The 15,908-nt window shown below is 38.6% G+C and overlaps 1 protein-coding gene and 1 long non-coding RNA gene across 3 annotated transcripts in view; both read left to right on the top strand.

Moving 5' to 3' along the window:
• Positions 1-4,586, top strand: part of LOC119876055 — a 55,949-nt gene extending 51,363 nt beyond the window's left edge. For both annotated transcript variants that reach the window (XR_005355241.1, XR_005355240.1), the window contains exons 6-7: positions 91-161; positions 3,389-4,586. This is a non-coding gene — a long non-coding RNA (uncharacterized LOC119876055). The remainder of the gene's footprint in view (positions 1-90; positions 162-3,388) is intronic.
• A 4,004-nt stretch (positions 4,587-8,590) lies between these two features.
• The window catches only part of LOC119876103 (ankyrin repeat domain-containing protein 26-like), a 54,897-nt gene continuing 47,579 nt past the window's right edge, over positions 8,591-15,908 (top strand). The window contains exons 1-2 of the mRNA XM_038532070.1: positions 8,591-8,710; positions 12,471-12,583. Coding sequence (XP_038387998.1) covers positions 8,606-8,710; positions 12,471-12,583 — 218 coding nt within the window. The 5' untranslated portion in view covers positions 8,591-8,605. The remainder of the gene's footprint in view (positions 8,711-12,470; positions 12,584-15,908) is intronic.

Below are 15,908 nucleotides of genomic sequence, written 5' to 3'. Positions count from 1 at the left end.
AAAAATCTTAAGAATTTGATATATCTGGTAAATATTTTTCATATCAGTATTAAAAAAGTCTCATTGTTTATCACTCTTTCTTATACGTAGCAGTGACCAACTAATTTCTGAACATGAAGAAGAAATGAAACCTGAAAATTCTTCACAGAATCATGATCTAGGTACGATTTTTTAGAGTGAATTACTTATGGTGGTCCTAACATAGATGAAGTCAGAGTAAGGCAGTTTTGATAATGAAAAAGCAATGAAAACAAAACGAAACAAATCGGATGTGTAAATTGCATGGGTGTTTGGTTTCTTAATTTCTTTCTTAATAGTCTCGGATTCAGAATTTGAGAAGTTCTTTTTGGTAATTTAAAATATGAGGCAGTATTGTCTGAAAATAAATTCGTTATCTTAGTATTTTTTAGAATTTATTTCTTTATTCCTCAGAGACACACAGAGAGAGGCAAAGAGAGAGGCAGAGGGAGAAGCAGGCTCCATACGGATGCCTGATGTAGGACTCAATCCCAGAACCTGGGATCACAACCTCAACCAGTGAGCCATCCAGGTGCCCTCATTAGTTATGAGACTTAAAATCCTATGGGATAGCTTTGTGTAAATAAGGAAAAAAGATTTTCAAGTTAGTATGTTTTATGTTTCCTCTATAAACATGTTATAAAAATTACTGGTTATACAAATGGTATTTTGACTTTTACAAGTGGATTTCATTTAGTAAATATTATTATAGCGTGATTTGTCTCATTATCCTTAAAACTGGAACTCTGCAATACCTTGCTGGTCCTTTACACAAATGGCAAACAAAGAACTGCAAAACTTAGCTAGTGTGCAGAAAGACCAATGAGATTGCTTGATTTTTTAGGTGATGACCTATCCTACGGAAGCCCGTTGAGGAACACAGGTTATTTTAGATGCTGTTGCATCAACACAATCTCACTATTAGTGACTTCACTTCTCTTAAGTCAGAATGTGATATGTTGACTTCATTAGAACAATGTTCTCTCCTGTTTGTTGCATAATACTGTAGTTTTTTGGAAATAAGATACTCTGTTATTAGTCAAAAGATGATCATAATAAATATTCAAAAAGGGCAACTTGGGCTCAACAAATTATAATAAAAGCACAAAAATGTTCGCAGTCACAAAGATGTTACCATTGCTCCCCAGAGGTGGCACCTAGTGTGTTGCATGGTCTGAAATGTAGGAAGAAACCTTTAACTTAGTGGATCTCTATCACAGAAATTCTTTAGGTTGGCTTTGGTTTTGCAAGTTATAGGAAGCAAAGATGGAATAGAGTTTTGGTCTTTCAAGGTGCTCATAATAGAGGTGTCTTTGTGTTGTGTTTTTTTTTTTAAGATTTTAATTTATTTATTCATGAGAGACAGAGAGAGGCAGAGATATAGGCAGAGGGAGAAGCAGGCTCCAGGCAGGGAGCCCAACATGGGACTTGATCCGTGAAGTCGGGGATCAGGGCCTCAGCCAAAGGCAGACACTCAACCGCTGAGTCACCCAGGAGTCCCTGTCTCTTTTCCTGCTTGGCTAATTAGCAACAGCTTCAGGCATATTTTCACATGACAATATCCATGACCAGAAGAACTGTGTTTGTCTTTGTGTTTCTTTTATATAGGAAGAAAACTCAGCAGCTTGCAGTAAACTTCCCCTAACATTTTATAGGCTAGGTAACATGACTTGCTTGTTCCTAAACCAGTCACTGGTAAGTCAGGTACTGTGATTAGCTTAGAATAATCCTTTCTCCTTTTGCAGCTGGGGCGAGACCACATTCTTTGTGTATTGGGACACTAAATATCCAAATAAAGCTGTGGTTCTCCAGCAAGAATGAAGAATATGGAATGGCTGTTGGGGAGGGAGCCAGCAGGGATTGATAGGAGAATTTGAAATAGAAGAGTAATCAGATTAGATTTGAATTAGGGCCCTTTGGTTATGGCATAAAATGGGGATCACCAGGCTTTTCTTAAAAGGGCCAGATAGTGAATATTTTAGGCCCTGGGGTCTCACACTCTGCCATTGTCGTGTGAAAGTAGCCATAGCAATATGTATTGAAATAGATGTGACTGTGCTCCATTACAACTTTATTTACAGAACCAGATGGCAGGTTGGATTTGGCCTGTGGCCATAGTTTGCAGGCGTCTCGTGTGGAGGATAGATTGAAGAATACCAAGTTAAAGATACTGGAAGACAAAGGAAGCTTTTATTTCCTTAGCCAAGTATCAGTCCATTTTGAAATTTTCAGCCCTCTCTACTGAACAAGTCAGGAGGCTCAATTCAATCCATTTAAAATGTTGTTCTTGGGATCCCTGGGTGGCTCAGCGGTTTAGCACCTGCCTTTGGCCCAGGGCGTGATCCTGGAGTCCCGGGATCGAGTCCCATGTCAGACTCCGGGCATGGAGCCTGCTTCTCCCTCTGCCTGTGTCTCTGCCTCAGTCTCTCTCTCTCTCTCTGTGTGTCTATCATGAATAAATAAATAAATAAATCTTTAAAAAAAAAAAAAATGTTGTTCTTGGGATCCCTGGGTGGCACAGCGGTTTGGCGCCTGCATTTGCCCAGGGCGCGATCCTGGAGACCCGGGATCGAGTCCCACGTCGGGCTCCCGGTGCATGGAGCCTGCTTCTCCCTCTGCCTATGTCTCTGCCTCTCTCTCTCTCTCTCTCTCTCTGTGTGACTATCATAAATAAATAAAGAAAAAAATATAAAAAAAAATAAAAAAAATAAAACGTTCTTTTTCTAGGCCTTATGTCTTTCTCTAGAAAAGGTTTTGAGAAGAGTTTATTTATTTATTTGAAAGATAGCACAAGCGAGGTGGAAGGACAGAGGGAGAGAGAAAAGCAGACTCCCTGAGGGTCTCCACCCAGGACCCCAAGATTGTGACTGGAGCCGAGCCGAACTTTGTGATGAGGCGTTTCATCCTGAACTTAGCAGTCTCCACTGAGGAGCTGGAGAGGTTCCGTTGTGTTCCAGCTAAATATGTATAGTCTGTTTTAACTGCTCCTAGTAGTGGAAGTCCAGGAAAATCATGCTATTTAAGTTTGCCATTGTCACTTTATGATAATGATTCTGCTAATGATACCATTTCTTGTCAGTCCTATAGGGTTTGGTTTGGTTACAATAATGGTCATTAGAAACATCCACTTGTATGTACCACATCCTGATAACTAGAATTCTTTCTTGCATTGGTAAATATAGAGGAGAAAATGAGATTTCTTAATGCATTAACTGCCTACCAATAGTACAATTAATATCCACTGTAGTGTGGTTTCCAGGTGTGGTCCCAAAGGAATACTTTTGAACAAGTCATCATCTGTCTTACAGTTTTAATATTCTGTATTTTTCTATTGTTGACTTAAAATGTATTTTCCTGCTTTCTTTACTAGTGGCTAAGAAGTCTGAAGAAGTCTCTTTAAGCAGGTAGGACTTTTATGGATTTTTTTAAAATGATGTGTTAACCAAGGAAGTGGAGAGGAAAGGATTTGTTGAGTGTTGTCTTCTGGGCTAGACACTGTATTATGTGCTTAATACGTCTTACTTATTACTTATTAGTCATTGCAATAGTTTCACCAAGGAGCTGTGCTGTTATAGCCTACTTTTTTTTAACTAGTCAGCTGTAGTTCAGGGAGATGGATAAACTGACCCAGGATTCCATAGTTAATGAGTAGCAGACCCATGATTTGAATGTTAGCCTGCGTGGCTCCCACATACATGTTTTGCCCCTCAGCAGCACTGGAATTAAGATACAGATCTTAGATCATCCCAGAATGTCAAATTTCATTACATGTTAACTCTGATTTAGAGTTTTCTTAAGAACCAGGCAAGTCCAAGCATTTTCCTAATATATTTGACACAACTAGTGATAGCTAGAGGTAATTATTGCAGTGGTAACTAGTTTCTTGTTTTTACTGTCAAAGATTTTGGAGTGGATCTCAGTTACCTATGGCCACAGTACCATAGCTTTTACATAAGCAAGCCCTAATCAGGCAAGCTCTTAGATATAGTGACGTCTGCTCTCCTTGAGATGAATGATATTTCTGAAAGTGAAGGATATGTAATCTAGGTATAGACCATGTAACGTTAATTAAATTTATCATCTATTTAGAGGGTATTTCTAAACAGTTGTCTATTTACTGACTTCTCAGTCTAATTTTCCCTTTAGGCTGGCACCCTTGATAAGTTCTGTGAAGCTTTTTCTTTTTTTGTAGACTTTTTTGCTTTTATCCATGTCCTTTCTATACTCTTTTCTTGATTTTTTTAAACTTTCTTCTCCAATTTTCTTGCTGTTTCTTTTATTCCATTACTTTTTATCATTTCTGCAGCTAAGGATTCTCCATTTTTCTAAAGACAAAATGAAAAGCAGATAGAATTTCAGGGTTTTAAAGAATCTTAGAGATGTGTTAATCAAAATACTCTCTGATGCTGTAACCCATGTTTAACATCCTTACCAAGTGGTTGTTGAAGTGGAGAATTTGAAACTCAAAAGGGATTAAAGTGACTTACTTGAATTTGATAACTGACAGAAATGAGATTTAAATTTAGATTTTTTCCCTTTTCTCTCATCTTTGATTTAATAATATAAAGATAGGGAGTGAGTCTAGTGTACACGAGATGGGAATTAGCAGGAGAGGGCATGTTTCAAGAAGAACCACACTGGGTTGAATAGGAAAAAGAGTTTTAGAAATGATGACAGAATATTGGAGTTTATGACAAGATAGACAAAGGTCAATTACACAAAGAAAAAACACAAGATATTGGTTGTTGTTTATAAAAGCATATTAAAATAGAGCGTTCAAGAGAGTCCTGAGCAGCATTTCTTTTTGTTGGTTTGTTTGTTTGTTTGTTTGTTTATTTATTTATTTATTTATTTTAATTTTTATTTATTTATGATAGTCACACAGAGAGAGAGAGAGAGAGAGAGAGGCAGAGACACAGGCAGAGGGAGAAGCAGGCTCCATGCACCGGGAGCCCAACATGGGATTCGATCCCGGGTCTCCAGGATCGCGCCCTGGGCCAAAGGCAGGCACTAAAGCGCTGCACCACCCAGGGATCCCTCTTTTTGTTGGTTTAATTGAAGGAACTAGCATACTTCAGGGTTTCTTTTCCTTTAAAAAAAGAAAAAGATTTTACTTATTTATTCATGAGACACACTGAGAGAAAGAGAGAGAGAGAGAGAGAGAGAGAGAGAGAGAGAGACAGAGATACAAGCAGAGGGAGAAGCAGGCTCCATGCAGGGAGCCTGACTTGGGACTCGAACCTGGGTCTCCAGGATCATGCCCTGGGCTGAAGGTGGCACTAAACCGCTGGGCTATCCGGCTGCCCTACTTCAGAGTTTCTGTTGAGAAACATTAAAATAAGTTGAGCCACTGGCAAGAGTATTTACAGCAAATAGGAATGGGACATCATCGACTTCTACCCCACCTTACAGAAGGCGGGTTAGATCCTTTCAAATAGTGGAGGGAATGGAGATTCTGAACTATGTAAATGTATGGCCCAAGGTCACAGGGTCTTGTGATCGCTCCACCTCTTTTCGTAATTCTCTGATGCCCTTCCCATGTATGTGTAGGGTTTGGTGGGGTAGGACTAGCTGTCAGATCAATAACGGAGCTTCATTTGGGTAGTTGGTAAGGTGCCTACATTGAGATGACTGCATGGATGACTCAGACTCCATTTAGCTGGTTCTCCAGGAGCAGGAAATGGCTCCTATTCTTGGTCATTTGAGCCTTTCCTTGTTTTGGGAATCTGTGCCTTGGCAGGCTAGAGACTTAAACGTTGGAGAGTGCCACTGAGCCCTGCAGAGGAGTGATCCAGGAGTGGGAGCTCACAAAAAGAAAATATTAGGCAGTGTGTGGGGAAATAGAGGCACAGATATCAGGACTATTTTTATAGCAGTCTCTCTTCTTGGGTATCTGAGTGCCCTTGATGATTTTTAAGTCTTGCTAGTTTATGTGGACGTAAATAAGGCAGGACTTGTGAAACTTGGATTTTATAATTTTTAATCTTTTAATCTCTTCAGGAATAGTATTCCAAGTAATAACATATAAATTTGTTCTTTAACATCTGTAGATGGTTCCTTTTCAAAATTTAAGTATAGTTGACACACCGTTATGTTGGTTTCATGTGTACAACATAGTGATTCAGCAGGTCTATGTTGTTACCCCATGCTTACCACAAGTGTAGCTACCATGTGTTACTGCATATTGCTGTTACAATACTATTGACTATATTCCCTATGCTGTACTTTTATCCCTGTGACTTACTATAACTGGAATGCTGAACCTCCCACTTCCCTTCACCCATTTTTTCTGTCCCCCACCCACTTCCCTTCTGGCAATACAGAATTCTCTGTACTTATGGGTCTGGTTCTGCTTTTTGGTTGTTTGTTCATTTGTTCTGCTTTTTTGATTCTACATATAAGTGAAATCATACAGTAATTTTCTATTTTGCTCTGACTTATTTCACTTGGCTTAATACCCTCCAGGTAATCCACATTGTTGCAAATGGTAAGGTTTCATTCTTTTTTGTGGCTGAGTAATATTGCTCTGTGTGTGTGTGTGTGTGTGTGTGTGTGTGTGTGTGTGTGTGTGTTATACATCTGTTGATGGACATGGGTTACTTTCATATCTTGGCTGTTGTAAATAATGCTGCAATAAACATTGGGGTACATATGTCTTTTCAAATTAGTGTTTTCTTTTTTGGGGGGTAAGTGAGTACCCAGTAGTGGATTACTGAATCATGTGGTATTTCTATTGGTACTTCTTCAAGGAAACTCCATTTTGTTTTTTACAGTGGCTGCCCCAATTTCTATCCTCATCACCAGCTCACGAGTATTCCTTAGTCTCTGCATCCTCACCAATATTTTTTAGTGTGTGTTTTTGATTCTAGCCATTCTGACAGGTGGAAGGTGATAATTCATGGTGGTTAACTTTTGTCCGGTTAGCTGTCAGACATTTCAGAGAATTCCTCACCTGTCACACTTAGTTATGGGAACTAAAACTGGGCCTTTACTGGGCATTTCACAGGTTAGGAGAGGTGAAAGCAAAATAGATAACTAAACCCTTTTTAAAAACAGAGGCCAAGGGGCGCCTGGCTGGCTCAGTTGGTTAAGCGACTGCCTTTGGCTTGGGTCATGATGTCAGGGTACTGGGATAGAGCCACATATAGGGCTCTCTGCTCAGCAGGGGCCCTGCTTCTTTCCCTTCCCTCCACCTGCCTCTCTGCCTACTGTGCACACACACACACACTCTCTCTCTCTCTCTCAATAAATAATAAATAAATAAATAAATAAATAAATAAATAAATAAATACATACATACATACATAAATAACGTGTTAAAAAAATAACACAGAGGCCAAATTTTGAAAGACCTGTATTCTGAAAACATTGTTGAAAGCAACTGAGGATGACACAAAGACATGGAAAGAATTCCATCTCATAGATTGGAAGAGCACCTATTGTTAAACTGTGTATAGGACCCAAAGCAATCTACAAATTTAATGCAGTGCCTACTAAAATCCATCGACATGTTTCACAGAACTAGAGCAAACAACACTAAATTTATATGGAACCACTGAAGACCTCAAATAGCCAAAGCAATATTGGAAAAAGAAAAACATAACTGGAGATATCTCTATGCTAGATTTCAAGTTATATTACAAAGCTGTAGTAATCAAAACGGCATAGTATTGGCATTAAATGGATACAAATATCAGTAGAATAGTATAGAAAATCCAGAAATAAACTATAATGATATGGTTAATTAATCTTTGACAAAGCAAGAAAGAATATCCAATGGTTTGAAAAGGCAGTCTCCTTCAATAAATGATGTTAGGAAAACTGAATGGGTATATAAAAGATTGAAACAGGACCACTTTCTTTCACCATTTACAAAAATAAATTCAAAATGGTTTAAAGATATAAATATATCACATGAAACCATTTTATCCTTGAAGAGAGCACAGGCAATGATCTCTCTGGTATTAGCTGTAGCCAGGTTTTTTTTTTGTTTGTTTGTTTGTTTTTATGTCTCCTGAGGCAAGAGCAATAAAAGCAAAATAAACTGTTGGGGCTACATCAAAATCAAAGGCTTTTGCAGTGAAGGAATCAATCCACAAAACTAAAAGGCAACCTTACAGAATGGGAGAAGACATTTGCATATGACATATCTGATAAAGGTTAGTATAAGAATCTAAAGAACTGATACATCTCAACACCCAAAACACAATCCAGGTCAAGAATGATCAGAATGTATCAGACATTTTTCCAAAGAAGATGTCCAGAACTTGAGTATTTATAAAGCAGATAAGTAGTATAGTATGAGAAATATATCCATTATGATAAATACATCGTTGTTTAGCTGGGTAAAAATATCAGCTTTGTGGGATTTTGAAATGCATAATTTTTGCTTACGATCCTTTTTTTTTTCTTTTTTGCTTACGATCTTTAAATTTTGTACATTAACCCCAAAACACAACCAGAAAAATGGCACAATTGCCAAATCTACTTTTTAAATTTCTAAGAATTTATGTAAGACCTTTAGATGTTTGTTTAGAAATTATGTGGTATGTTTAAAATTTGTGTCTGAGAATAAATATTTTAAAATATGCATTTTAGGCTTGAAGTTGAAAATGCCGAGTTAAAAGTTACAGTCAAGGAGCAAGCAAGCCAAACTGAACAGCTTCAGAAAGACCTGTTAAGTTCAAGTTCGGTAAGTCAGTCTCTTAATTTCTGTCCTAAGGAGAAGGAATTTTTATATCTCTAGTAGTAGTGTATAAGAACATTTTGGATAATATGAAAATTCTCACTCATAAAAATATTTATTATATTCATATGGTTGCTATTTAACTACTCTTGGTATAATTCCTCTTTATAGATAAAGTTGAATGCATAAATTAATCATTTTTGTAGTAAGATTTTAATAAAAAGGATTGTGATAGCCTAAGCAAAACAGTATTTTATATATATATATATATCACATTTTGTTTACCTGTCAGTGATCATTTGGGTTTTTCTACCTCTTAGCTATTGTTGGTAATGCTGCTATGAATATTGGTATACTAATGTCTGAGTCCCTGCTAATATTTTTTAATATGTTTAAAATTCCCCAAACTTTGAGTAATAATTTGATCTTGAATGCTGACTTTCTCTTGTAATCTCAACCCTTCACTGAGATTTTGAGAATGAATTACTTTACTAATAATTTGTGGTGATTTGTAATTACAAATTGGTAGTGTGTTGTCTTCATTAAGAATGACTACGAGGGGGATCCCTGGGTGGCTCAGTGGTTTGGTGCCTGCCTTGGGCCCAGGGCATGATCCTGCAGTCCCCGGATTGAGTCCCACATGGGGCTCCCTGCATGGAGCCTGCTCCTCCTCTGCATGTGTCTCTGCCTCTGTGTGTGTGTGTGTGTGAGTGTGTTTGTGTGTGTCTCATAAATAAATAGAATCTTAGAAAAAAGCAGAATGACTACTAGGTAATTATGCAAACATTTTTCTCAAAGGGATGTAGTTTTCTCCTTGTTGGATTTTGTAAAGGAAAAGAGATGCCAGTGAAAAAGTAGAAATGACTGCTCAGTCAGGGCCTTAGAGAGTAACCTAGTGCTCCTAGCATTCATTGCAAGTTCAGAAACGAATGTTTTTCTATTACCTTGAGTTAATCATACTTTCAGAGATTTAACAGTCCAATCTCAGAAAAGATTAATGTGCAATCCAGGACTCCAGTTTATTGATAGGTAGTGAAAACTATATAACCATTTATAAGCAGTACAGGATTATCGTGCCATTCATACCGTCCTTTGTAGGAGTGGCTACCAATGATTTAAGATGAGAAGATTGCTTTGGGACTTCTAAGTTGGAACTATGAGGTAGATGGACCTACAACTAGTTTCTTTCAGTGACATAAGTTAGGTACATGCAAATTTCATTAAACAATCATACCTATCGGGAACTAGCACATTCTGTTGACTGGTCCTTTCTGTGGCCAAAGAAACATCGAAAAAAACTTTTTTTCCTGACTTCATATAAAACTGCTCAAGTTGCTTTACTGTACTTTTCATGCAGTTAACTTGACAAGGAGTCTTATCTCTGACTGAGAGTGCCATGAGTTGTCCCCCTACAATATCACACAGGAATCTATTAGGAAGCCACCACATATTACAGAGTTTGTAAGAATATCCATAGATAATTCTGTATATTCCTATAGAAATGAATTAGGGTTATGGTATAAAGTGATTAGCCACTTTAAGCTTACCCTATAAAATAAAAACTTAAATAGCTTTCCAGCAACTTAGTTCATAGCCCTAATTTCTCTAGAAGGTTCTCACCTCATGAATCCCCAGGACAGAGACTACATCTGTGTTAAGATATTTCATGGACACCATTTTGAGGTGAAGAAATATGGATTGGGAAGAAGAGTTAGCTCTAGCTGACTTAAGCCTCTGAACAAAATAGTCAAGTATGTGTCTGAAAAGAACTTAGAAGAAGACTTCCGTAAGTTCACGTCTCTATGGAATAGGAAAGTATTCAAAAGGAAACAAAGGCAAACCGTTCATAATCCAACCCTTGGGAAGAACTTTTGCATTATAAAAGAAAAGCAAGACAAAGTACAATGGTCAGCATCCTGAGGGTAAAGGTGTCCCCCCCCCACCAGATTAAAAAATAATACACTGGGATCCCTGGGTGGCACAGCGGTTTGGCACCTGCCTTTGGCCCAGGGCGCGATCCTGGAGACCCGGGATCGAATCCCACGTCGGGCTCCCGGTGCATGGAGCCTGCTTCTCCCTCTGCCTGTGTCTCTGCCTCTCTCTCTCTCTCTCTCTCTCTGTGTGTGTGTGTGTGACTATCATAAATAAATTTTAAAAAATTAAAAAAAATACACTCGGGATGCCTGGGTGTCTCTCTCATTAAGCGTCTGCCTTCAGCTCAGGGCATGATCCTGGAGTCCTGGGATGGAGTCCTCCATGGGGCTCCCTGCATGGAGCCTGCTTCTCTCTCTACCTGTCTCTTTGCCTCTCTCTCTCTCTCTCTCTCTGCCTCTCTCTCCCTGCCCCCCTGCCCTCTCCCTCCATACCTCTCATGAATAAATAAATGAATAAATAAAATCTTTAAAAAGTAACAACTCAAAGTAATCCCAAAAAGAGTCAAGATAAAATGTACAAGATTAACTGTGTGAGGTGCCTGTGTGTCTCAGTGGGTTAAACATCTACCTTAGGCTCAGGTCATCACCTCAAGGTCCCAGAATCGAGTCCTGTATACATCAGGCTCCCTCTGCAGCAGGGAGTCTGCTTCTCACTCTGTATCTGCTCCTCTCCCCATTCATGCTCTCTCTCTCTCAAATACATAAATTAAAAAAATATATAAAAATAACAGATTAGCTAACTAGAAAGGTAACGCACATCAGGTAACAGGTATTGAATGTGTGGTTGAAAATATTGTCTATGAGGAACTAGAAGGAAGATGGAAGCATACACATGACCTCAGTAAATGGGTCAAGGCTGAAAGTGTAGAATAGAGCATCTGGTTTTGAAGCCTTGGGATTTGGAGAACTCTGAGAGGATGTGAAAAAGAGGAATAGCAAGGGTCCAAGGACTGAATGTCAGCGTTTGCTGTCATTTAGAAATGAAATGGGATTAGAAGAGCAGAGGGAAGATGTGGCATTGTTTTCAGCTGCTGCTGAGAAGTAAAGCAGGATCAGGACTTGTAAAAACAGATCCTTGATGACTGTCAAAATTTTTTAGTGGAATTCCAGGATCGAAAGTCAGATTTTAGTGTAAAAGACGCGATGAAAAGATGAATCTGTGGCTGAGATGACACATTAAAGAATGTTCGAGTCCAGTGAAAGGGGAAAAGCAAGATGATCGAAAATGCTGCAAGAGTAAGGAAACGTTTTTATAGAATATTGGGAAGCCTTGAATTTTATTTAGAGAGAAAAGTGGTCAATAGAAAAGAAAATATTGAAATCTTGCAGAGAAATGTTTGAAATGCTTGCAGAGAAGGAGAGTATCTCATCCTAAAGTCAGATGATCATCAAAATTATAATGGGGACAGTATGGGAATTTTTCAGAGACTGAATCTTAAGCTGTGATCTCACAAAACCCAGAGTATCTTAAGACATTGGTGAAACTGCTTCTAGGACATCTCTAGAAACTCAGATGTAAGTATAGCCACCTTAAAGATTTTTTCATTAATGTGGATTAAAAACCTCTGTATTTCCCAAGTAAATTTTGGCAATTTAAATTCTAGAAACAAAAATGATGAAAATATAAACTCAGTTGAAGCTGTTTTAACAAACATCCTTATTTTTGAGATTTCTTTTCATTGACATTTGGTTCATAACCTACATTTTATATGTATTTTATAAACCTGTCTAAACACATATTACTCATGGATTCATGAGAAATAGCATTTTATAAAAGAAGAAGGAGTCTCTTGATTTTTGAAACTAATGTTCTTAAAATATTGTTTCCAAAGTGTGGTGATGAAAAGGAAAACCTTAAGAAATGTATGGAGTTAAAACAGGCTTTGCAGTTCAGGTTGGATCAAGAAGTGAAGAAAAATGAGGAATTAGAAAAAGAGAATACTGGGTAAGACTAATATTTCACATCACTTTAACCATTAATTAACTAATTTATCTGTAATTGTAGTTTATAAAAACCTAAATAGAAATTCTTGCCAAAATACTACATTTACTCTTCCGTGATTCCTTAAATAATAACAACAATGCCTTTGACATATATTGTCAACTGCGCTTTTCATTGTCCACCGTGAATTATTTCTGCAAGATATCTTTGTTCTTAGGTAATCTTTCCTTTTAATAGTGTTCTTTTCTTAGAGCAGATATCCTAATCTCTAAAAACTTAACTGTGTCATTATATAACAACATCAAAAGTTATCTTGGATTCGCTTGTATTTCTTTTTATTTTATATTATTTATTTGAATTCAAATTAATTAACTTATAGTGTAATATTAGTTTCAGAGGTAGAGTTCAGTGATTCATCAGTCTTATGTAACACCCAGTGCTCATGCCATCACGTGCCCTCCTTAATCCCCATCAGGCAGTTACCCCATCGCCCCCAATCCCTTCCCCTCCAGCATTTGTTTCTATTCATTTGTTCCCCTCCACAGTTTGTTTTCTAGTATTGAGTGACTTATGGTTTGTGTCTCTTTCTGATTTCATCTTGTTTTACTTTTCCTTCCCTTCCCCTATGCCCGGAGCCAAAGGCCTACTCTCAGTGACTGAGCCACCCAGGGGTCCCAAGATTTCATTATTTATTGGCTGAGTAATATTCTGTTCTCTCTCTCCCTCTCTCTCTCTCTCTCTCTCTCTCTGTCCAATAAATAAATAAATAAATATGATTATTTATTTATATCACGCCTTCTTTATACATACCTCTTTCAAAGAACATCGGATCTCCTAGTTTGGCTATTGTGGATATTTACTGGTATAAACATATGGGTGCAGGTGCCCCTTTGGATCCTGACCAAAGTGATCTTTGGGATTCATACCTTCTAGTGCAATTGCTGGGTTTTACATAGGTAGCTCCTTTTTCAACTCTTTGAGGAACCTCTGGTACTGATTTCCAGAGTGGCTGCACCAGGTTGCATTCCCACCAACATCGTAAGAGGATCCCCCTTTCTCTGCATTCCTGCCAACATCTGTCATTTCCAGACTTGCTAATTTTGGCCATTATGAAAGGTGTGAGGGGGAAACTCACCATGGTTTTGATTTGTATTTCTCTGGTGCCAACTGATGTTGAGCATGTTTTCATGTGTCTGTTGGCCATATGTATGTCTTCTTTGGAGACATGTCCTTTCATTTCTTCCCATTTCTTCATTGGGTTATCTTTCTTTGGGTGTTGACTTTGATTAGCTCTTTATAGACTTTGCATACCAGCCTTTTATCTGATAAGGCATTTGCAAACACCTTCTGCCATTCTGTCAGTTGTCTTTTGGTTTTGTCAACTGTTTCCTTGCTGTGTAAAAGCTTTTTATCTTGATGATGTCTCAGTAAGTCATTTTGGCGTCTGGTGACATGTCTAGCAAGAAGTTGCTGCAGCCAAGGTCACAGAGGTTGCTGGCTGTGTTCTCCTCTAGGATTTTAATGGATTCCTATCTTACATTTGGGTGTTTCATCCATTTTGACTCTATTTTTGTGTATGGTATAAGAAAATGGTCTAGTTTTATTCTTCTACATGTGGTGGTCTGATTTTCCCACACCATTTGTTGAAGAGACTGCTTTGTCTCCATTGGATTTTCTTTCCAGTATTGTTGAAGAGGAGTGGACCATAGAGTTGAGGGTCCACTTCTGGATTTACTCTTCTGGGCCATTGATTGACATGTCTGCTTTTGTGCCAGGACCATACTGTCCTGTTGATCACAGCTTTGCAATGGAGCTTAAAGACTGGCTTCTAATGCCACCAGCTTTGGCTACGTTTTTCAACATACCTTTGGCTATTCGGGGTCTTCTAAGGTTCCAAAGAAATTTTAGTATTATTTACTCCAGCTGTATGCAAAGAAGTTGGGGGCAGCCCAGGTGGCTCAGCGGTATAGCTCTTCCTTCAATCCAGGGTGTGATCCTGGAGACCCAGGATCGAGTGCCACGTTGGGCTCCCTGCATGGAGCCTGCTTCTCCCTCTACCTGTGTCTCTGCCTCTCTCTCTCTCTCTCTCTCTCTCTCTCTGTGTGTGTGTGTGTCTAATGAATAAATAAATAAAAAATCTTAAAAAAATGTTGGTAGTATTTTGATAGAGATTGCATTGAATGTAGAGATTGCTCGAGCTTGCATAGACGTTTTAACAATATTTGTTCTTCCAATCCATGAACATGGAATGATTTCAGTTCTTTATGATTTCTCAATTTCTTTCCAGAATGTCCTGTCGTCTTCAGAGTACAGATCCTTGTCTCTTTGGGTGGGTTTATTCCGAGGTATCTTATGGTGTTTAGTGCAATGGTAAATGGAATTGACTCCTCAGTTTCTCTTTCTTCCATCTCATTGTTAGTGTATAGAAATGCAACTGATTTCTGTGCATGGATTTCCTATCCTGCTGCTTTGCTGAATTCAGGAAAGGGTCCTAACAATGTTGGGGTAGAGTCTTTTGGGTTTTCCACATAGGATATCATGTCCTCTGAGAAAAGTGAGAGTTTGAGTTCTTTTCTGATTCAGACGCCTTTTTATTTCTTTTTGTTGTCTAAATGCTGAGGCTATGTCGAACAACACTGGTTGTCCAGAGAGTGGACCTCCCTGTTGTGTTCCTGACCTTAGCGGCAAAGCTCTCAGTTTTTCCCCATTAAGAATGGCATCGGGTGTGGGCTTTTTGTAGATGGCTTTTATGATATTGAGATATGCTCCCCTCCTCCCTGCACTGTGAAGAGTATTGATCCAGAAAGGGTGCTGCACTTTGTCAACTGCTTTTTCTGCATCTCTTGAGAGGATCCTATGGTTCTTATCCTTTCTTTTATTTCTGTAGTGTATCACATTGATTCATCTGCAGGTGTCGAATCACCCTTGCAGCCCAGGCATAAAACCCACTTGGACATGGTGAATCATCCTTTAATGTAGTGTTGAATCCTCCCAGCCAGTGTCTTGGTGAGAATTTGGCATCCGTGTTCATCAGGGATATTGGAGTGTAATTCTCCTTTGGGTGGGGTCTTGCTCTGGTTTTGCGATCCGAGTAATGTTGGCCTCACAGAGAACACTGGAAGGTTTCCCTTCCATTTCTAATTTTTATAAACAGCTCCGAAGAATAGATTAATTCTTCCTGGAATGTGTGGTAGAATTCTCCTGGGAAGCCACCTGGTCCTGGACTCTTGGTTGTTGGCAGATATTTGATGACTGCTCCCATTTCCTCCTTGCTGGTTATGGGTCTGTTCAGGTTTCCTGTGTCTTCCTGTTTTCAATTTTGATAGGA

Source organism: Canis lupus, chromosome 2 (genome assembly GCF_011100685.1).
Source record: "Canis lupus familiaris isolate Mischka breed German Shepherd chromosome 2, alternate assembly UU_Cfam_GSD_1.0, whole genome shotgun sequence".
Classification (NCBI taxonomy): Eukaryota; Metazoa; Chordata; class Mammalia; order Carnivora; family Canidae; genus Canis; species Canis lupus.
This window is presented reverse-complemented; position numbering and strand designations above follow the sequence as displayed.